The following is a 22,798-nucleotide window of genomic DNA, read 5'->3' as shown; positions in this document are numbered from 1 at the left end:
AAAACGGTACTGTAACACCAATAGGAACACACTAGAGGGCTCAATTTATTTCTCATAATACTTAATATTTATAAGAAAGAGAAATGCAGAACTTTAGATAGATTCCGATTTCAAACTTATTTCAGAATTGAGATATCTATTAAAAGGGTCAATAGATGACATATAAAATCGGACATTCAAGGGCTGATACAAATTATATTAAAAGGGTCAATTTATTACTGATAAAAGTATGTTGTATATGGACAAATTATATTAGGATGAGGTATTTTCTTTCAAATCGCAGGTATCACTTTTAAATATAGTAGTAGAGCTGAAGAAATGCTGCAATCATCCTTTCCTGTTTGAAAGTGCTGATCACGGTTATGGTGGGGACTCTGTCTTGAATGATATTAGTAAACCGGAGAGAATTATATTAAGCAGTGGGAAGCTAGTTATACTTGACAAGTTGCTTGTGAGGTTGCGTGAAACAAAGCATCGTGTTTTAATCTTCTCCCAGGTTTGTATTGGATGCTTATACATAATTCTGAGCCCCATGTCTGCTTCAATATTTTTATTCTCATCATGTACGTGTTGGGGTGAATTTGACAGTTGTCTTTGGATTTTAGGATCTATGTGAAGTTTTTGTTTTTAATGGAGGATATGGCTGATTAAGTTATGGAATCTGGTGTTTTTTACATGTTCATGTTCTGATAAAATGATATAAATTGCAGATGGTTAGAATGCTGGATATATTATCCGAATACATGTTTCTCAGAGGATTCCAATTCCAGAGACTAGCTGGTAGTACAAAGGCAGAGTTGCGACAGCAGGCTATGGATCATTTTAATGCACCTGGAAGTGATGATTTTTGCTTCCTTCTTTCTACTCGGGCTGGCTCCTGGTGGCCTGGGACCCTGGGTATCAACCTTGCAACTGCAGACACAGTACTAATATTTGATTCTGACTGGAATCCCCAGAATGACTTACAGGTGTCAAGCTTGGCATTGTTTTTCCCTGCATCATATTTCTAAGTTTCCTATGAAAATTTTAGTATTTTATTTATGCACATTGTTTTATTTTGCTTCAGGCAATGAGTAGAGCTCACAGAATCGGGCAATACGAAGTTGTCAACATTTACAGATTTGTGACAAGCAAAAGTGTTGTGGAAGACATCCTGGAGCGAGCTAAGAAGAAGATGGTTATTCCCTTAACTTCCATGAACGTGTTACATGCATATGCATAAATGCATTTATTAGTGTAAATTGTGTGAATGTGAAAAGAGCTCAATTTAATTTGTTTTGATTCGAAAGAGTAATTTTATGCCTTTTTTGTGGTGCTTTCTATAGGTGCAGTGCAGCGACTTTGCAACCGTTTCCCCCCGACGTTTATGTTTGTCGAAGCAAGTCCGGTGTTTTTGTTTACGTATATATGGCACAGCCACAGGAATAACTGAAAAAGAAACACAAATCTCGATTCAATTCGGAAAATACATGGATGAGATACGTTTGCCATGGCAGAAAGTGTACATTATTAGCTATGTATTTTTGGTTTTAAAAGGATGCAAATTCTGTTAGCAATAATAATACAAAGCTTAAATTTGCTTCTGAGATCCATTCAAGATGATATTGAAGCTTAGCATTGAGTGTATTATTATTTTCTCCTTACAAAATGAATAAAATAAGTATATTTCGTTTCAAATATTCTCTAAAAGTAGGTATGCCATTTCATAAATTTTCTTAATAGTGTCTATACGAGCTCAACCATGTCGTATGTTCTGTGGGTATCACAGTCGTCGTCATTATTCTTTTCTCGATTTTAAAGACCAAGTTAAGAATTTGTTTACCATACATAAAGCAAAATAAAATATTGAGAAATAAAAGTTTAATTTAAAAAATTCGATAATAAAAATACAAATGTGTATAAAGTTATTTGTAGTTTAACGTAAAATAGGTTAGTTCAACATGTATCCGTGACTTGTATTATTTATGTATTTGTATAATTCAATTGTTCTGTTTTATTTTTTTAATTATGTACATTCACGATGAGTTGATTTATGAATAAATCAAAATCGAATAATTATTTATTTGATATGCATATATATATATATATATATATATATATATATATAGGGATTAGAAAATGTCAAATGCTTTATTATTTTTTTTAGTTTTTAAATTCATTATTTACATGTTTCATTGTAACAATTAGGAATCAGTAGCTCAAGTTATCAGCGTCATTTCCCCCGCACGAACAAGATGGACTATGTGTACGGACCAGGGAAGAACCACCTATTTGTTCCGGGTCCCGTTAACATCCCGGAACCTGTTATTCGAGCCGTGAACCAGAACAATGAGGACTACCGTTCCCCCGCCTTTCCGGCAATGACAAGAAGATCTTCGAGACTAATACCGGAACTCCTTTCTTGATCCCAACTACAGGTGTTCATTGGTTTCAACTATGTGTACGAGTTTTATAGAACTTGAAACATGCTAGATTACGGAAGATTGTATGATCTTATTAAGATTTCGGATTAATTTCCATGTCCGTATTTAGGAGCCGGTGCCTGGGAGAGTGCACTAACGAATACATTGTCACCCCGGAGACCTGATCGTGTCGTTCCTTATCGGACACAGTTCAGTCTTCTGCGGATCGATCAGCAGCAACGTCTCAAGTTCGACATCAACATCGCCGAAAGCAAGTGGGGTCAAGGTGCTAACCTCGATGTTCTGGCTGAAAAACTTGCGGCCGATCGGGCACACACGAACAAGGCTATTGCATCGTTCACAACAAGACAGCGACCGGGGTCACCAACAACTTGGCCACAGTGAGAAAACTACTCGGTAAGTGTATACTATATGCATTTAACAACATAGTTGCCATACATTTTAGCTCTGGACAAGGTTCTCATACATGTTCACAAATCACTACGGGCACGCGGCACTACTTATTGTCGGCGGGGTTTCCTCGATTTCTGTATGGATGAATGGGGAGTCAATGTGGCCTTAACCGGGCGCTTTCTCTCCCGACAGGGATCAGTATTGTTTGTGATAGCCCGAAAGCTCTCGAGGCATCCAAAACAGCTAAATCGGTTCGGGTTTTCTTCGACTGGAACGACTACCTTAAATTCTACAAACTAGGAACGTTTTGGTCATACCATCAATCCAACTATTGTATGAGCAAAGCAACAAGGTGAAAACATGTAAAAAAACATGTCTTTTTATTATGTTTTATCATCAAACAATGGGACATTATCACATTAAACCTAGTATACATCTCTTCAAAACATGTTAATGCTAGTTGTTATGTCGGAAACAGGCTTGCAGTTGAAGCATGAGGCTTGAAGAACTGCACACAGAAGGAAGAACGGTTCAGCGACACGGTCACGGCTGTCCTCGATCCATCGGACATAGATAGTTCTGAAATCGTTAGAAGGGCATTGAAGAGATACAATTTGAGCTTAGGTCTTGGCCTCAACGAAGTGGCCAGAAAAGTTTTCTTAATCGGACATCACGGCAACTTAAACGACGTAATTTCCGACACTTTAACACTCGTGTATCGGACATTTTCGATAACTTACGATGATTTCTTTCGTGTAATTGTTACGATTGATGATGAACCCTGCACGTATTTCATGTATGATCATCTGCCTTAGGATAAATCTATAGAAAGAAAAATATTGTTTCTAGGATGGAAGATGGATACAATTTCGTGGGTTTCGCATCGTATACGCTCCAATTAGAGCAAGGATGGGTAAAAGTTTAGTGGGTAGTGAGCGGATGTAACACCCCCAACCCATACCCGACCCGGATATGAGTCAGAGATACTACATTGACTTTAAAACACAACTCTTAATAAATAATAGTAAAATATTTGAACTTATATTAAGAAAATACAATAATATACATACTGTAATATGAGTTTACAAAAATATTCAGAGCATACACAACTTAACCCTTTAATTACATGCCAACTGCTATTACATAACAAAATGACCTACTGATTAAGTTGCTTCTGATCTGATGGTTGCAGGAGTAATACTGTCAAGCTGTTCACCTGTCTCTTCTAATTCCTCGGATCCTACGTGTGAAACACTCACACGCTAAGTCATCGACTTAGTGAGGCAGTAATAATAATAACAAGGCAATTGTAATGAAAATGTCATGATCCTATGAGATGAAATGCAACATGTACTTAATCAATGTAGTATACATCATCAATACCCATACCTGTAAGCGTATGACTGTAACATTTATAAATCTGTATTAATAAGTTTATTGGCCCATGATAACATATTGAGAACCTAAGGTATTTGAGTAATGTGAGGTTGTGCACTGTGCTGTCACCACAGCTCGTATAAATGCACCGAAGTGCCCCGTAGAATTGCACCGAAGTGCCCGTAGAATTGCACCGAAGTGCCCGTAGAATTATGTCCATAAGGACCACGTAGAATTCCTTAAGAATCATATACATATACTATGGATCAAGTGTGTGTCTTTCAAGACTTCACACAGGTTCCAAAGGATATACATATGTCCTAAAGAACCGAGTATACCCTCTACCCTTGGCATGCCAACTATACCTATAGTTCTCATCTACATAACATGGGCTTATACATTTCCCGTAGTTCATATCGCGTAGTCATATTATTTCCATACCTTTATCACATAGACATATCATTTTCATACCTTTATCACATAGCTCATATAACTTTTTCTGCATATTCATGTCATGCAATACACATAATATGGAATGTGATCATATATCAAAATATGGAATCTAGACTTATCACAAGTCTAGAACTGAATATAATACTATATTCGTGCTATGCATATGCACTCACCTATACTTCTTTGCCTTTTCCTCGATCGATCCTACTTGTAGATTGTTCCCGAACTCGAGTAGGCTCGGTATCTACATAAACAAATTTTTAAGATGATCATCAGACGTCTATGTCTTGAAATTAAGCTTTAATAGCTTACTAATTTAAAGAATCTATAGCTTAGTCTTACTTTATTTTCTTTCTTCTTCTTTTTCTCATGGGGGAATCGGTTCCCCCCCTGGGGGTATCGATTCCCCTCAAGCAATCTGGAATTTCATATACGATGAGGGGGTATCGGTTCCCCCCCCTGGGGGTACCGATTCCCCTCTAGCATTCTGGAAATTCATTTCATTGAGGGGGTATCGGTTCCCCTTGAATGGGTACCGATTCCCCTAACCCAGAAATCCTATTTTTTAGCCCGAAAATCATATAATTTCAACTCAAACATACATATTTCAATCCCTTTACTACTCTTAGCTCTCATACACTTACTTAAACTAATTATTATCCATTAAATACCTCTAAAACCTAGAAATCCAATTCTCCATGTAGCATTTAAGAATCCAACCCAAATTCCAATATGTTCTAATTTGAATTCTAACCCCTCATACTTCTTAATTAACTTATTGACAAGTCAAAAATCTGATTCAAACATAAAAAACTCATCCATATCAAAATTTCATCTAAAAACTCATTTTCCAAATCTATCTCTAAAACACTAATCTTGTTGTTTTAATGTCATATAAGCTTTCCTTTAGCTTATATAACATCCAAGCTTTCATTTCCAATCTTAACAATCAAAGAAACTACCAAGTTCAGTTTCTTACCTTTAATTGCAAGCCACACGCTGAGAGAAGGAAGAGAAGAAAATAAGGAAGAATGAAGAAGAAATGGGAGGTTCTGGAACCTAAAATCACACGTGGTTCTCATATACCCCATAACATTTTATTTTAATTAAAATTTCCTTACAAATGACCATTTGGTCCCTACCTCCATCTCATATTTACTAACCATACTATTTAAACTATATAATTATTCTACTTTAATCACCAAATGTTGAAACTTTGTAATTTAATCACTAACCCGGCATGGAGGATGTTACAAATCTCTCCCCCTTAAGAAAATTCGTCCTCGAATTTTTTTTTTCATTGCACGAACAAATGAGGGTATTGATGTCGCATATCCTCTTCACGCTCCCACGTTGCTTCTTCTACTCTGTGATTTCTCCACAACACTTTGACCAAAGGAATAATCTTGTTCCTCAATTGCTTAACTTCATGTGCTAAAATTTGAATTGGTTCTTCTTCATAAGTCAAGTCAGGACGAACCTCAATCTCCTCTGGTGCCACGATATGAGAAGGGTCAGATCTATATCTTCGAAGCATTGAAACGTGAAAGACATCATGTATCTTTTCCATCTCAGGTGGTAAAACTAGCTGATATGCTACCGGTCCTACTCTCTTTATAATCTCGTATGGTCCAATAAACCGAGGACTCAATTTTCCTTTCCGACCAAATCTCAACACCTTCTTCCATGGAGACACTTTTAAAAACACTTTATCTCCAACTTGAAATTCGATTTCTTTCCTTTTTAGATCTGCATATGATTTCTGCCTGTCTGCTGCAGCTTTGAGATTACTCTGAATTATCTGGACCTTTTCTTCTACTTCCTGAATCAACTCAGGACCAAGCACTTCTTTATCTTTAAGCTCGTACCAGTTCAAAGGCGTACGACATTTCCTTCCATAAAGAGCTTCATAAGGAGCCATCTTGATACTCGAATGATAACTATTGTTGTAAGCGAACTCTGCCAGCGGTAAATACTTTTCCCATGATCCTTTAAATTCCATTACGCATGCTCTCAACATGTCTTCCAATATCTGAATAGTTCTCTCTGATTGCCCATCAGTCTGAGGATGAAAAGCCGTACTGAAGTTTAAACGAGTCCCCAACGCTCCATGCAAAGATTTCCAGAATCTAGAAGTGAATCGAGGGTCTCGATCAGAGACTATGGAAACAGGTACTCCATGCAATCTAATAACTTCTCTAATATACAGCTCTGCATACTTTTCCATAGAGAAATCCGTTCTAACAGGGAGGAAATGCGCTGACTTAGTTAATCGATCAACAATAACCCAGATTGATTCTCTTTTGTTCGGGGTCAAGGGTAACCCCGAAACAAAATCCATCGTAACATTTTCCCATTTCCATTGAGGAATGAATAGCGGTTGCAATAATCCTGATGGAACTTGATGCTCGGCTTTGACTTGTTGACATATCAAACACTTAGACACAAATTCTGTGATGCTTCGTTTCATCCCTGACCACCAAAATCAATCCTTCAAATCCATATACATCTTGGTTCCACCCGGGTGCATCGTTAACGGACTGCAATGAGCCTCTGTTAATATCTCCTTCTTCAAGTCGTCATTGTTGGGTATCACAATTCTTCCTTTGAAATACAAATTTCCATCTGACTTAACCTCAAAGTCTTTAATCTCTTTGTTCTTTACTTGCTCAATTCTTTTCAAACACCTTTCATCTTTACTTTGCAATTCTCCTATTCGTTCCAACCATGCTGGTCTAAGGGTTAATTCTGCACAAAGACCACCGTCTCCCGTTAAAAATAATCTTGCATCCATCGCTCGTAAAGCTGCAAACGTCTTTCTACTCAGAGCATCTGCTACCACATTAGCCTTTCCGGGATGATAGTCAATTATCACATCGTAATCCTTTAAGAACTCTACCCATCTACGTTGCCTCAAATTCAATTCTTTTTGAGTCATCAGGTACTTCAGGCTCTTATGATCCGTATATAAGTAGCAACGCTCCCCATAAAGATAATGACGCCAAATCCTGAGAGCGAATACTACAGCAGCCATTTCTAGATCATGTGTGGGGTAATTCCTTTCATGTGGTTTCAACTGTCTCGATGCGTATGCTACCACTTTTCCTTCTTGCATTAGTACACACCCCAACCCGTTATGGGATGCGTCACTGTATACTACAAAATTCTTGCCAGATTCCGGTTGAACCAATATCGGAGTTTCCGTCAGAATTCTCTTTAAAGCTTTGAAGCTTTCTTTACATTCAGAAGTCCAAACAAAGGATACGTTCTTTCTCATTAGCTTTGTTAGAGGCAGCACCATCATCGAAAAATTCTTAACGAATCTTCGATAGTACCCGGCAAGTCCCAGAAAACTCCGAACTTCAGACACATTCTTAGGAACTTCCCAATCCATTATAGCTTTAACCTTTTGAGGGTCTACTCTAATCCCAACTGCCGAGATCACATGCCCCAGGAAAATTACTTCCTTTAACCAAAACTCACATTTAGACAATTTGGCATACAACTTTTTATCTCTTAAGATTTGCAAGACGATCCTCAGATGTGTGCTATGCTCTTCATGGGATTTCGAGTACACCAGTATGTCATCAATAAAGACAACAACAAACTGGTCCAGATAGGGCTGAAAAATCCTGTTCATGAGATCCATGAAAGCAGCAGGTGCATTCGTTACTCCGAATGGCATTACTATGAATTCATAATGACCATATCTCGTTCTGAAAGCTGTCTTCGGAATATCTTTCTCCTGGATCTTCAATTGATGATAACCCGAACGTAGATCGATCTTCGAAAATACCGAAGCTCCTTTTAGTTGATCAAACAAGTCATCAATGCGCGGAAGGGGATATTTGTTCTTGATGGTCACCTTATTGAGCTGTCGATAGTCAATGCAAAGACGCATTGATCCATCATTCTTTTTAACAAATAACACCGGAGCTCCCCAAGGCGATACACTTGGTTGGATAAATCCCTTCTCTAGCAATTCTTGTAATTGATTCTTTAACTCTTGCAATTCTTTCGGAGCCATTCGATAAGGTGCCATTGCAATCGGAGCTATTCCCGACATTATTTCTATTTGGAATTCTACCTCTCTATCCGGAGGTAATCCTGGCAATTCCGCAGGAAAAACATCAGGGAACTCTCGAACTATTGGAATTTCCTCTAACCTTTTCTCTTGAGCTCTTGAATCAATCACATTTGCAAGGAAACCCTGACATCCTTGTAGCAATAATTTCTTGGCAGACATCACTGATATTACATTTGCTAAAGGATTAAACTTTTCACTGCTCACACTTATCTCTATTCCGTCTGGACTTTTCAGAGTTACCCTTTTCAATCTGCAACTAACATCTCCATAATACAGGAATAACCAATCCATTCCCAAAATTACTTCAAACTCCTCAAAGGGTAATTCCATCAGATTAGCAGGGAATTCAATTCCCTGAATCTTTATGGGACACCCCTTACAAACTTTATTCACCCGGGCACTCTGGCCTAACGGAGTTGTTACTATAATCTCATTACTCGTAGCTTCTAAGGGAATCCCCAACTCCTTTACTAACTTACTTGTAATATAAGAATAATTAGAACCCGGATCAATCAGTACCAATACTAATTTATCATACATCTGAAAAGTACCTGCTATAATATCAGGGTCATCACGGTCTTCACTTGTCTTTAGGTTGTATACTCGAGCAGTGGATCGAACTTCAGGTTGAGCAGAGAATTCAGACGGGTTCCTTCCTCTGCCTCTTCCTCGTCCTCTTTGTGAGAAGAAACCAGCTCTTCCAGATGGTGCCGGCTCACCAACAATCAAGGGACAATCCCGGACAAAATGTCCGGCCTCTCCGCATCGAAAACAAGTCCCAGCTGCCATACGACAATCCCCATAATGGTTTTTCCCGCAGTGCTCACACTGTTTCCTTTGACCCGGAGTAGATCTCCCAGCACCGGATTCCAATGACTACGTCTGTCTAGTTCTTGCCTGACTTGCTCCCCTAGCAGACGATGCAACTGATTCTGATCTAGTTTGTGATCGAAATCCCGAGTCTCTTCCTCTTTTTGTTGGTGTTGAACCAGAATAAGTAGTCGTCCTCTTTGATGTCTGAACTCTCGAGTCCCCAAATCTTTCATTCTGAGCCCTTTCAAGAGCTTTTGCACGATTGATCACCTCCTGGAACGAGGACAGGTTTAATATTATCAACATTTCTTTAAGTCTAGGGCATAAGCCCTCCACGAACCATTCACAAGCATCTTTCTCAGTAGGCACAAGCTCAGCTGCAAACCTGCTCAGCTTATTAAATTCACATTCGTACTCATACACAGAGCGGCTCATCTGCTTCAAATTCATAAATTCCTGCTTCATTTGTCGGATAAACTGATCTCCAATATACTTGTTTTTAAATTCTTCTAAAAACAAAGACCAAGTCAACCGGTCGGTTGACATCCTCATAGTGACATTCGTCCACCAAATCCTCGCCTGACCCCTTAATAAAGACACAGCTCCATCTAGTTTCTCCACTTCGGAACAGTGGAGACCATCTAACATGATTTTCAAATCATTCATCCAAAGATCCGCTGACACTGGACCTTCCTCAGCTTCTCCCTTAAATTCGGGAGCTCCTAAACTTCTCAACTCTTTTGCTACATTAATTCTTGGAGTTGGTGGAGCAGAAGGTTGAAGACGCGTCAAAATAGCGTCTAACGTTCTGAAGAACGTATCTTGATCTTGCACAGGCACTCCTTGAGATGCCTGTTCTTCACCTTGCCTGGCCAGGGCAGGTGAATTACTGCTTTCAACATGTCTATCTTCTCCCACTTCACTTCGGGAGCTATTATGTCCGGACATCTAATAAGAATAAACACATTATCCTATTAGCAAAATAGCATACTCATACTATACCAGATCAAAAGTTCTCACTATTTGTTGGCATGTATTCCATTTAAAGACTCCATAGACTCTGGTTTATGCCTAGAATCGGCTAAACCATAGCTCTGATACCATTAAATGTAACACCCCCAACCCATACCCGACCCGAATATGAGTCAGAGATACTACATTGACTTTAAAACACAACTCTTAATAAATAATAGTAAAATATTTGAACTTATATTAAGAAAATACAATAATATACATACTGTAATATGAGTTTACAAAAATATTCAGAGCATACACAACTTAACCCTTTAATTACATGCCAACTGCTATTACATAACAAAATGACCTACTGATTAAGTTGCTTCTGATCTGATGGTTGCAGGAGTAATACTGTCAAGCTGTTCACCTGTCTCTTCTAATTCCTCGGATCCTACGTGTGAAACACTCACACGCTAAGTCATCGACTTAGTGAGGCAGTAATAATAATAACAAGGCAATTGTAATGAAAATGTCATGATCCTATGAGATGAAATGCAACATGTACTTAATCAATGTAGTATACATCATCAATACCCATACCTGTAAGCGTATGACTGTAACATTTATAAATCTGTATTAATAAGTTTATTGGCCCATGATAACATATTGAGAACCTAAGGTATTTGAGTAATGTGAGGTTGTGCACTATGCTGTCACCACAGCTCGTATAAATGCACCGAAGTGCCCCGTAGAATTGCACCGAAGTGCCCGTAGAATTGCACCGAAGTGCCCGTAGAATTATGTCCATAAGGACCACGTAGAATTCCTTAAGAATCATATACATATACTATGGATCAAGTGTATGTCTTTCAAGACTTCACACAGGTTCCAAAGGATATACATATGTCCTAAAGAACCGAGTATACCCTCTACCCTTGGCATGCCAACTATACCTATAGTTCTCATCTACATAACATGGGCTTATACATTTCCCGTAGTTCATATCGCGTAGTCATATTATTTCCATACCTTTATCACATAGACATATCATTTTCATACCTTTATCACATAGCTCATATAACTTTTTCTGCATATTCATGTCATGCAATACACATAATATGGAATGTGATCATATATCAAAATATGGAATCTAGACTTATCACAAGTCTAGAACTGAATATAATACTATATTCGTGCTATGCATATGCACTCACCTATACTTCTTTGCCTTTTCCTCGATCGATCCTACTTGTAGATTGTTCCCGAACTCGAGTAGGCTCGGTATCTACATAAACAAATTTTTAAGATGATCATCAGACGTCTATGTCTTGAAATTAAGCTTTAATAGCTTACTAATTTAAAGAATCTATAGCTTAGTCTTGCTTTATTTTCTTTCTTCTTCTTTTTCTCATGGGGGAATCGGTTCCCCCCCCTGGGGGTATCGATTCCCCTCAAGCAATCTGGAATTTCATATACGATGAGGGGGTATCGGTTCCCCCCCTGGGGGTACCGATTCCCCTCTAGCATTCTGGAAATTCATTTCATTGAGGGGGTATCGGTTCCCCTTGAATGGGTACCGATTCCCCTAACCCAGAAATCCTATTTTTAGCCCGAAAATCATCTAATTTCAACTCAAACATACATATTTCAATCCCTTTACTACTCTTAGCTCTCATACACTTACTTAAACTAATTATTATCCATTAAATACCTCTAAAACCTAGAAATCCAATTCTCCATGTAGCATTTAAGAATCCAACCCAAATTCCAATATGTTCTAATTTGAATTCTAACCCCTCATACTTCTTAATTAACTTATTGACAAGTCAAAAATCTGATTCAAACATCAAAAACTCATCCATATCAAAATTTCATCTAAAAACTCATTTTCCAAATCTATCTCTAAAACACTAATCTTGTTGTTTTAATGTCATATAAGCTTTCCTTTAGCTTATATAACATCCAAGCTTTCATTTCCAATCTTAACAATCAAAGAAACTACCAAGTTCAGTTTCTTACCTTTAATTGCAAGCCACACGCTGAGAGAAGGAAGAGAAGAAAATAAGGAAGAATGAAGAAGAAATGGGAGGTTCTGGAACCTAAAATCACACGTGGTTCTCATATACCCCATAACATTTTATTTTAATTAAAATTTCCTTACAAATGACCATTTGGTCCCTACCTCCATCTCATATTTACTAACCATACTATTTAAACTATATAATTATTCTACTTTAATCACCAAATGTTGAAACTTTGTAATTTAATCACTAACCCGGCATGGAGGATGTTACAGCGGATGTGATTGTAAAAAGTCATACCCGCCGTGAGTAGTGGATAGGTGATGGATTTGAGATCTTACCCGCCCACTAAGTACTTATTGTATAAATTTTGAACAATTATGAATTTATTATAATTCTAGATACTATTATGTAAATCTTAAGTTTTTATAGGATATGACTTATAATATAATCAAATGTTACTTGCTTATCCTATCTCAAATTGGTGTGTGGACGGGTATGAGATGGATGGTGATTATCTAGTTGGGTAGTGGGTGTAAGATGAATTTGAAAATGTATCTACGTGGGAGGGTGATTGAAAATTTTTATCCGTCGTTGATAATGGGTAGATAGTATATATAAAAATATTAAATAAGTCTAAGGATGGAGAAGAGATATTCACATCCGCCTCACTCGTTTGCCATATCTAATTGTTTCCTTAACTGTTTAAGCATTTTTACATACTATCATATAATAAAATAGGTGAAAGATTATAAACGAACAAAATCACGAAAGTTAAAAGAGAATTTTACTGTAATAACAAAACGGTAAGAATTTGTGGTTACAAAATCTCACATATTTTGTCTTAAAATAATATTATTATCCATTATCTATTTATACGGTTAATTGCTTGATAAAATAGAAAATCTTAATATGAATTCCCACTTTAATCATAGAAAAAGTATAATTTTGTACGAATTGGAAATACAATAATTTAATATTATAAGTATTATTTAATAATAACAAAAGAAGTATAATATTGTACGGATTAGATTTACAAAAAAATTCGTATATATAATAGATTTTATAATGTAATAAGTTTTATAAACTTTCGACCTAATCAAAACAAAATATAGATAACATATTCTTAATGTTACGGATTCTAGCGTTGACTATATGTTTAGATTTCAGTTTAGAGGAGCTATATTTGATATTTTAAAACAGTTTAGGGACTTATAAGATATATTACTCCAAAATTAAGAAAACCCTGCAGAAGCCCCCTCGCAGCGACACATTCTCTCGTTCCCTACACTTAGTAGTCTCTCCAATCACTGAACTTGTTTGTTTCCCTAGAAAAATCAGAGGAAAACTAAGAAAGAAAATATGAGCAGCTGGAAAAGTATTCTTCTTCGAATTGGTGACAAAAGCTCGGAGTACAACTCCTCTGACGATTTCAAAGATCACATTGTTCGTACCTACCGCTCTAATTTGTTTCCCCTCAAATAAACCCTAGTTTTTTTATCCAAAAGGATTGTTTTTTCACTTTTTATTTTATTTTATTAATTACTTTTAAGTGTTTTACTTTGTTGAAATAACAGGAAACTTGCTTTGGAGCTTTACGGAGAGAGTTGGCGCATTCTTCTTCTGAAATTTTATCTGTAATCTCTATCTTTTTTAAATAAAAAAAGTTTTCCTTTAAATTTCCCGTTTTATTTCTGGTATGTTTGAAAATCATGAGATTTTTTAAGTACTTAAGTGGAAAATTAGGAATGAATTGCATTTGCCTTTGGAGTTGCATAGATAATTTTTTTCCAGCTACTTAAAAGGGCTCTAGGCAAAAAGGAAAATTGTGAACTGGAAAATTGTTCATAGTCAGAGCAGTTTTTTTCTGTTTACCTTTCATTATTTTAGTTGATCTATAGATATAAGTTATTATTATGTCATTCTGAAACGTTAGTGTTAAAGTTTAATGTTAAAGCTTGAAACATTTGTATGGATAAGTTGAAGAAGTTGCAAGAAAAAGACGGTAAGACAGCAATGCATAATTGCGCACAATATGTATAATATATCAAGAAAAATTGGATATAATGTAATTTAAAAAAGTAGAGGAAAAACCAAGCCTTGAGCATCTAAGATTGCTTTTAATAAAAGAACTTCACTCCAATGATAGAGTATGTTTGTGATCGATGAGTTGGACAATTTTTTCTTCCATTAATTAGGTATTTCCCTGCTTGAGGTATACGTTGATTGTTGAATGCTTTTTTTGTTTCTTCATCCTGACAGTTCCTTCTCCAATGTGCGGAACAATTGCCTCACAAGATTCCTTTGTATGGAACATTGGTATGGCACTTCTAAGCCTTTTGAAAGATCCTTTTCTGTTGTCCTCTGATGTTTTTTTTTGTTAATTGACAGTGTCAACTTGTAAATAAACTAGCCAGTCGATTATATTTAGACACCTCTCATGGTATGATTGTTACAGTAAAGTTTTACATCAATGGACTTTTTTTCTAGCATAGATACTGTATAAATGTTTCCACTAACCCTGTGGAAAAGATGCTAGTTTTTCAAAGCAAAAAGTTGTATTTATAAAGTCTATACAAGATTTCCTGTTGGGAAGAACTTCCCATCTTGTTTTATTGTGTAACTCATTATCAATTGACTTAATTCATGGATGCTCCTTTGCCCCTTTTACATATTTAGTGACAATGCCTACAGGTTCTAATGCCTCTCTATCTTTCTTTCTCCCAGATTGGTTTGTTAAATTTGGAGGATGAGGACTTTGTTAAAAAGATAGTTGAGGATACACAAAATAGTTTTCAGGTGAGCAAGTTTTTAATTGGAATGATTCTCAGGAGTCTATTCCTGTGTTGTTTTAGCCTTCAAGGCTCATTGATTCTCTCTCTCTCTATTGTACTTTTTCTGACATTCTCTCCATGTCGGATTTTTCAGGATGCTCTAGATTCTGCAAATTGTGACAGAATTCGTATTTCAATGCGGTTTCTGACTGCTTTGGTATGTATGGTGTTATATATTTATTTATAATACTGCTGTAATAATTATTTTGGCCAGTGTTTTGACTGTCTGGAAGAATTTAACTTCTTCACACATATGACCGAGGTGAAAACACTGGAGAACTTGTCTAGGAATGAGCTTTCTATGATATTTATTTCATCATTAAAGAAAGTTGGAATTTTGGAAGACTGCAGCTATTGCCATTGCCATTTAATGATTTTCATTTTATGAATGGAATTTCTACTTACAAAACCTTGTTGGCATTGCAAGTGCAACCACATTTCCCAGGTTGTAAGAAACCGAGATCAAGGACAAACTCGTACTGAATATGCTTAATATTTTGTGAATTCTTCAGGTCCATATTCTCTAAGACCTTAGGGGCATCTACAGCTTTAGTTGTGTAGTTTTCAAAATAGATACATATTTCAAAGCTTCCTTTCCCAAGTTTGATATGGACATTGAATTTATGTTATGGTGTTATGCAAACAGGATTAGTTTCTAATTTTTAACCCATTGCTGGTTTGTATTTTGTAACTAGTTTGCTAAATTAGATCCCTCTAATCAAAGGTATATTTATAGTTGTTTTGAAGATGATATATGAAATTTTCTTTCTCAATTTCCTTGCATTCTACAGATGTGCAGCAAAGTTCTCCAACCTGCTTCACTTGTAGTTGTCTTTGAAACTCTGTTATCATCAGCTGCCATAACAGTTGATGAGGAGAAAGGAAATCCTTCCTGGCAAGCACGTGCAGACTTTTATGTGATTTGCATTTTGTCTTGTCTTCCATGGGGAGGAGCAGAACTCGCAGAGGTGAGGCCTTTCTTAGCTCTTAATAAGTAATATGCTTTGTTGGGTATAGATCACTGTCAGCTAAGTTGGTTGTTAGTATCTGGTACTTTGTTGTTCCCTTTTTTAATTTATTTAGCCACTTACATTGTGTGTGCCATTTAGACTAGTAAAAGTTATACTTCAAATTTGCTCATCCAAAAAGTTTAGTTTACAAAATATGGAAACTAATTTGTTGTTTAGAAATATAGGGTAAGGACACTTTCTTCATCAAAAGGAAGCAATGTAAATTTCAAATGACAAGAAAACTTTTGGGAAAATTAGTGTGTAATTCACTTGGCTCCTGGTTTCTGCCACCTATGTTTCGTAATACTTTGGATGACTGCAATTCTATTACTTTTGAACTTCGATTCTTGGTTAATATATTTCATAATTCCTACAGGCTTATTTTATTTATGCCTATAAAGGTTTCAGATTGAGCTCACTCAATCAACTGTGATACTTATTGTGTATTCTGAAAGTTTTTTTTATGTATTCAGCAAGTTCCTGAGGAGATAGAAAGAGTATTGGTTGGTATACAAGCCTATTTGAGCATTAGAAGCCATACTTCCGACTCTGGATTATCCTTTTTTGAGGATGATGAGTCTGGGGGTGATGTTGTTGAAAAGGTTAGTTGCCTGATGCAATTCATTTATCCTTACCTTTCCTTAATTGACGTCCTTTGGCTTTGAGGATATTTGTACAATGGCAATTAATTTACTTCTAAAGGAGTTGCTCTAGCAGTTAGGTCCTATAACTGTGAGGATGGTCAACAGAACTAGATCATGTAATTCCATTGTTGTTAGTTTATCATTATTTCCTCGAAGATTTATGGGAACAAATACAAGTTCTATTCTTAATTATTCATGGAGCCTGATACAGCTTTCCTCATTAGTAATTCCCTTGATGTTCTTTCAGGATTTCCTTGAAGATTTATGGGAACGAATACAAGTTCTATCTAACAATGGGTGGAAAGTTGAAAGTGGTAATTTATCTAGTCTTTGTTTAGTTTGTAACTCTGAACCCTTCACTTTTGCTATAAATGTAAATATGTCTTGATTTAACAATATAAGCAAGTTGTTTTAGTATATTTTATAATGCCAGTTTATATACAAATTTATTTTCTGTGGTCTCTTTCTTCCATCTGTCTTTCATTTCATAATTGCAATTTAATTTTTATGTTTCTATTTGCTAGTTCCAAGGCCTCACCTATCATTTGAAGCACAGCTGGTTGCTGGAAAGTCTCACGAGTTTGGGCCCATTAGCTGTCCTGAGCAGCCTGAGCTGCCTTCAACAATTTCTGCCGTAGCTTATGGAAAGCAAAAGCATGATGCAGAGTTGAAGTATCCTCAAAGGACACGCAGGCTTAATATATTTCCTTCTAGTAAAACAGAGGTAAATTATTTAAGATCTCATTGTTGAATTTTTCATGGGCAGACATCGTTTTCCTTGTTAAACTAAGATGGTCATGGAGTATATGGCTTAAAGTTTAGTTGCCTATAACAGCTTTGTGTTTATTAATCACCCCAATCTGGATTTTCCTTTCTCCCTATCTCTCATTTCTTCTTTTGTTTGACAGGATCTGCAGCCAATTGACCGCTTTGTTGTTGAAGAGTATTTGCTGGATGTGCTTTTGTTCTTCAATGGATGGTTTGTATAAAATGCTGACCTTCCATTATCTGCTTTTATGTGCTTTAATGGCTGTATTTCACAGTGATTATACATTTTTTGTCATTATGAACATACATGTTACATGCTCTGAAAATTATTGGACTAGATGCAAGTCCGGTGGGAATGGATTTCTCAAATAATGTTTGTTTGTATCTCAATGGTCAGACTGCAGTTTAGAAGTTAATATTCTATTTTCTTTTTTATTAATATTATTTATTTTACCTACCTTTTATGGTTTCTCTTGTGAACTGAAGCAATGCTAGAATTTAATGTTGCACTGTTTACATAATCAATGGTGAAAAATCAATCAGCTGTGCAGAGATTGAAAATTCACCCATACCCTGATCTTTACTTGATGTTAAGGCTATTGGTCTTAATTTTAATTATTTCTCTTTCTTGCTCTAGCCGAAAGGAATGTGCTTCTTTCATGGTAGGCCTGCCTGTGCCCTTTCGATACGAGTACTTAATGGCAGAGACAATATTCTCCCAGGTAAAACGTCAAAGTAGAATCAGCGCTTAATGGTTCTATTTTCTTCTATTACCATTAACTAAGAACCAAATAAAAACTAATTTGCAACTGCTTGACTTGTTTGATAAGTGATTAAATTGCAGCAGCTCTGGATGTTTCCTTAAGAAGACTTATTGTAGATTCTCTTTTTTATTACTTAAAAGAAAAAAAAATAGACAAAACATTATTATTTTTTCTTTTATGTTTTGCCTATTAGAGTCTCATATGGAAGTAATATCTCTGCTTGTTGCAGCTGCTTTTGTTACCACATCCCCCATTCAAGCCAATATATTACACACTGGTTATTATGGATCTCTGTAAGGTAGTATAGAAGCAATTGTCACTTAATTTTAATTGTTTTCTTATAAGAAATTGTTTTGCGCTTGGATAAAGTGTCTGATTTTGTATTTTAATGGTTAGGCTCTCCCTGGGGCCTTTCCTGCAGTTGTAGCTGGTGCTGTTCGTGCTCTTTTTGATAAAATTGCTGATTTAGACATGGAATGTCGAACACGCCTTATCCTTTGGTTTTCACACCATCTGTAAGTATGCATTAAGTTTTGCTATTTTTGAACAATAAATATTCTCTTTTTAAGGCTTGACAATATGATTCATGGCTCCTTGGATATTGCATCCAGTTTAATTACTGATGATTCAGCTGGATGTCCAATACACCAACTGGGCCCCTTGCTCGTTTCAAGATGTTGTTTTAAGGTTTTGCATCTTATTTCTTTGCATTTAGTAATAATTCTTGGCTCCACAGATCAAATTTTCAATTTATTTGGCCTTGGGATGAATGGGCTTATGTTCTAGACCTCTCAAAGTGGGCTCCACAGCGTGTATTTGTTCAAGAGGTTTTGGAAAGAGAAGTCCGTTTGTCATATTGGGACAAAATAAAGCAGGTATGGAGACCTGCTATAATGTTTTTTTGTTCTGAAAGGAGTATAAGATAGAATGCAGGTTTTGGTTGGGGCAATGAACAATGGTTAAAATTATTCTTAACCTCCCATAGACAGACTGTGTTGTTTTGATTTGTATCAAATATTATATTATACTAACCTTGGTATGTTGCTACATTTTGGTAACATTTCTCTTTTGTAACACTTGTTAATCCAGAGCATTGAGAATGCACCTGCTCTAGAAGAGTTACTGCCACCCAAGGGTGGTCCAAATTTCAAGTATAGTGGAGTTAATGGTCAAGAAAAAACCGAACAGGAGCAGGCAATCTCTTCAGACCTTAACAATAAGGTGAAAGGAAGGCAGTCAGCACGCGAGATAATTTTATGGATCGAGGAAAATGTTTATCCTACTCATGGCCTGGAAATTACCCTAAGTGTGGTTGTACAAACTCTTCTCGACATTGGATCTAAAAGTTTCACTCATTTGATCACTGTCTTGGAGAGGTATGGGCAAGTCATAGCAAAACTTTGCTCTAATCAGGATAAGCAGGTCATGCTCATAGCTGAGGTTAGTTCATATTGGAAGTACAATGCACAAATGACAGCCATAGCAATTGATAGGATGATGGGTTATCGTCTTATATCAAACTTGGCCATTGTGAGATGGGTCTTCTCTCCAGAAAATGTTGAGCAATTTCATATATCTGATCGTCCATGGGAGGTATATCAACAAATCCAGCTTAATTTTGCATGCCACCCCACCCCCAAAAAAAAAACCACACACACACACAAACGAAGTATGGGTTCAAATGTTTGTTCAGTAGTTTCCTTGCTACGTACTTGTTTAACATATGGTTGAATTGAATACGAAGGCACCCAAATATACTAGAATAGATAGAAACGGGGAAGTTTAGGCTATATTAAAACTCGGCTGTTACTATTTTGGAAATGGAAAGTCACTAGATACTGAATTTTTGGGGCAGGATTTTAAATAAAAAAATTAACTTAAGAAAATAAGAAACAAAAAGCAACTGATGGGAAGAGTTGATCTAAAATTGAAACAATTGCTCCTTTGCTTCATTTGAAAAGAACCAGAAATTCTGCCTTCCCCCTATTTATCTTTTGTATTTTGAACACTATAACTGTGTGTGCATTCATCTATCATGTATTCTCTTTGGAGAATTAATCATGCCTGTGCTAAGCAATTCATGTTAATTGTATCTTCAAAAGTTATTTCCTTTTCAAAGACTTTAATTCCACAGGTTCTCAGGAATGCGGTTAGTAAAACATACAATCGAATCACTGATCTAAGGAAAGAGGTCTCATCTCTGAAGAAGAGTATTATATCTGCAGAAGAAGCTGCATCTAAGGCAAAAGCAGATTTAGAGGCTGCTGAGTCAAAGCTTGCTTTAGTAGAAGGTGAACCTGTTCTTGGTGAAAACCCCGCGAAGTTAAAGCATTTAAAATCTGTGGCTGATAAAGCTAAAGAAGAGGAAGAGTCCATGCATGACTCTTTACAGGCCAAAGAGGCTCTTCTTGCTCAAGCACTAGATGAAAATGAGGTACTAGATTCAACTAACCTGAGTTATTGTCCAGTAGCTTTGCAAATTTGTGGGGAAACTTTGTTCTTGTGGTTGAAATCTTCACTTTTTCCAGAGTGTCTAATTGAAGAATCATATATGGTTGATGTTTAGACCAGTAGTACCATATATCCCTTTTAACTAGTATGTTGTGGTCTGCATTGACTGTCACTGCTTGTAAATACTTTTATATTAATCATTCAGCACTCAATGCCTTTGTTCGAATGTCTTTTCTCTTTATTTTCTCCAAACTTTTCTTAAGTTTACTACACCCATCTTTCTTGGTCTCTAACTAAGCTGGAATTATCCAATAAACCTTCTATTAACACAATTTATCTTCCAATTACCTTATTCAATTTTGCTGTGCAACTCAAATGTGTAGGTTTTGTTCCTCTCTTTATACAAAAACTTCTCCACTGTATTGAATAAACGTTTGCCTGATGCATCTGGAGATGCAACATTGCAATCTTTAAAGTCTATCCATGGAGATTCAATGGCTGTTGACCTTGAAGAATTGCCGACTATGGAGGTGGATGATGAGAATGGAATAGCTCAGAAAAGGTCCCAATTCCCCAACCTTTCCCTGCTCATTTTCTTTATTTATTTTTTTCTGCTAATTGTCATTTGATGATATATCAAAACCAACTATGAATAAATTACTTTTTATTTCTATGTTGCAGTCAGTCAAATGGGGGTAAGGCAACAAATAATGTAGGGGAAAAAGAACAATGGTGTTTATCAACTCTAGGCTATGTCAAGACTTTCTCAAGGCAATATGCATCTGAGGTTAGTACTGTTTATCGAGCTCTTCAGTAATGACGTCATAATGACTGGTATTTTTCTGACTTCGTCATCACCATATTTTGTTCTTCTGTTGCTGCTGCAGTACTTTCTGAATATTAGCTGATTTAAAGTCTCGTTTAATCGAAAAAATGTCTGTCTTTTCAATTGCCTGCATGGCATAATAGTGAATAAATCTCGCATCGAGAATGTTGTGAAATTCCAAATAATGTCGGTTAATTCAGTTAACTCAGTTTTAACTGGATCTCGCCTGTATTAATTCCAAGAATATATATATATATCAGTACTCTATGAAACTCGAATAATGTCGGTTAATTCAGTTAACTCAGTTTTAACTGAGTTTTGCTCATAGTGTGGTCATAGAATTGTGCTGCAAACTGGATTTTATCGTTTCTAATATTTTCTACCAATCTGCATTTTTGACAGATATGGCCTCACATTGAAAAGTTGGATGTGGAGGTGTTAACTGAAGATGCCCATCCTCTTTTCTGGAAAGCTGTTCATTCCGGCCTCCGCCGGCTGAGCAACGAGTTGTAACCTGCATGATGATTTACTGTAACTTAATCCATTTTCAACATCAATTGGGACAACCCTTCTTTCACCCTTAAATTTTTCCTGTACATGAAGTAAAGAGAAGTGAAAGAAAATTCTGTTTAGCTACATGTTCATGATCGATCACCGTAGTTTAATTTATTTCGTCGGAAGTAGATGCAACATTTTCAATAATTTACGGATGAAAGCTGCCGATTCAATGTAAAGATGTGACCGTGATATGTACTAATATGGCAGGCTAAGTAGTCGAGTTACCTGATATGCCTAGTGTGAGCAACAATTCTGTTTGAGTTGTATTTTCCCCCCCTTAAACCCGAGTTTCAAACGCTTGATTTTGAAACTTGAAAGCAAAATCTGGAGGGAAAAAATGTCTTTATTTATTTTGATTTAAAGAAACCCTAAAATCTCAAAATTACATTTTTTTAACAGGCCTAAAAAGAACTTTAAAA

At 36.3% G+C, this 22,798-nt stretch overlaps 1 protein-coding gene and 1 pseudogene across 1 annotated transcript; both read left to right on the top strand.

Annotated features, from left to right (window-relative positions):
- Positions 1 to 2,234: 2,234 nt before the first annotated feature.
- LOC120164792 lies at positions 2,235 to 3,631 on the top strand (annotated as a pseudogene).
- Positions 3,632 to 13,886: 10,255 nt separating this feature from the next.
- Positions 13,887 to 22,459, top strand: LOC120164736 (nuclear cap-binding protein subunit 1-like). Its single transcript, XM_039174400.1, has 19 exons — positions 13,887 to 13,970; positions 14,102 to 14,161; positions 14,787 to 14,843; positions 15,252 to 15,323; positions 15,453 to 15,515; positions 16,150 to 16,326; positions 16,842 to 16,970; positions 17,260 to 17,326; positions 17,537 to 17,736; positions 17,921 to 17,991; positions 18,418 to 18,502; positions 18,774 to 18,842; positions 18,941 to 19,059; positions 19,281 to 19,419; positions 19,634 to 20,137; positions 20,679 to 20,978; positions 21,379 to 21,557; positions 21,677 to 21,782; positions 22,224 to 22,459. The coding sequence occupies exons 1-19, from the start codon at positions 13,887 to 13,889 to the stop codon at positions 22,332 to 22,334; spliced, it is 2,592 nt and encodes an 863-aa protein (XP_039030331.1). The 3' UTR covers positions 22,335 to 22,459.
- Positions 22,460 to 22,798: the final 339 nt, after the last annotated feature.

The sequence above is a fragment of the Hibiscus syriacus genome, unplaced genomic scaffold (genome assembly GCF_006381635.1).
Source record: "Hibiscus syriacus cultivar Baekdansim isolate YM2019G1 unplaced genomic scaffold, ASM638163v2 tig00111542_pilon, whole genome shotgun sequence".
Taxonomy (NCBI): Eukaryota; Viridiplantae; Streptophyta; class Magnoliopsida; order Malvales; family Malvaceae; genus Hibiscus; species Hibiscus syriacus.
This window is presented reverse-complemented; position numbering and strand designations above follow the sequence as displayed.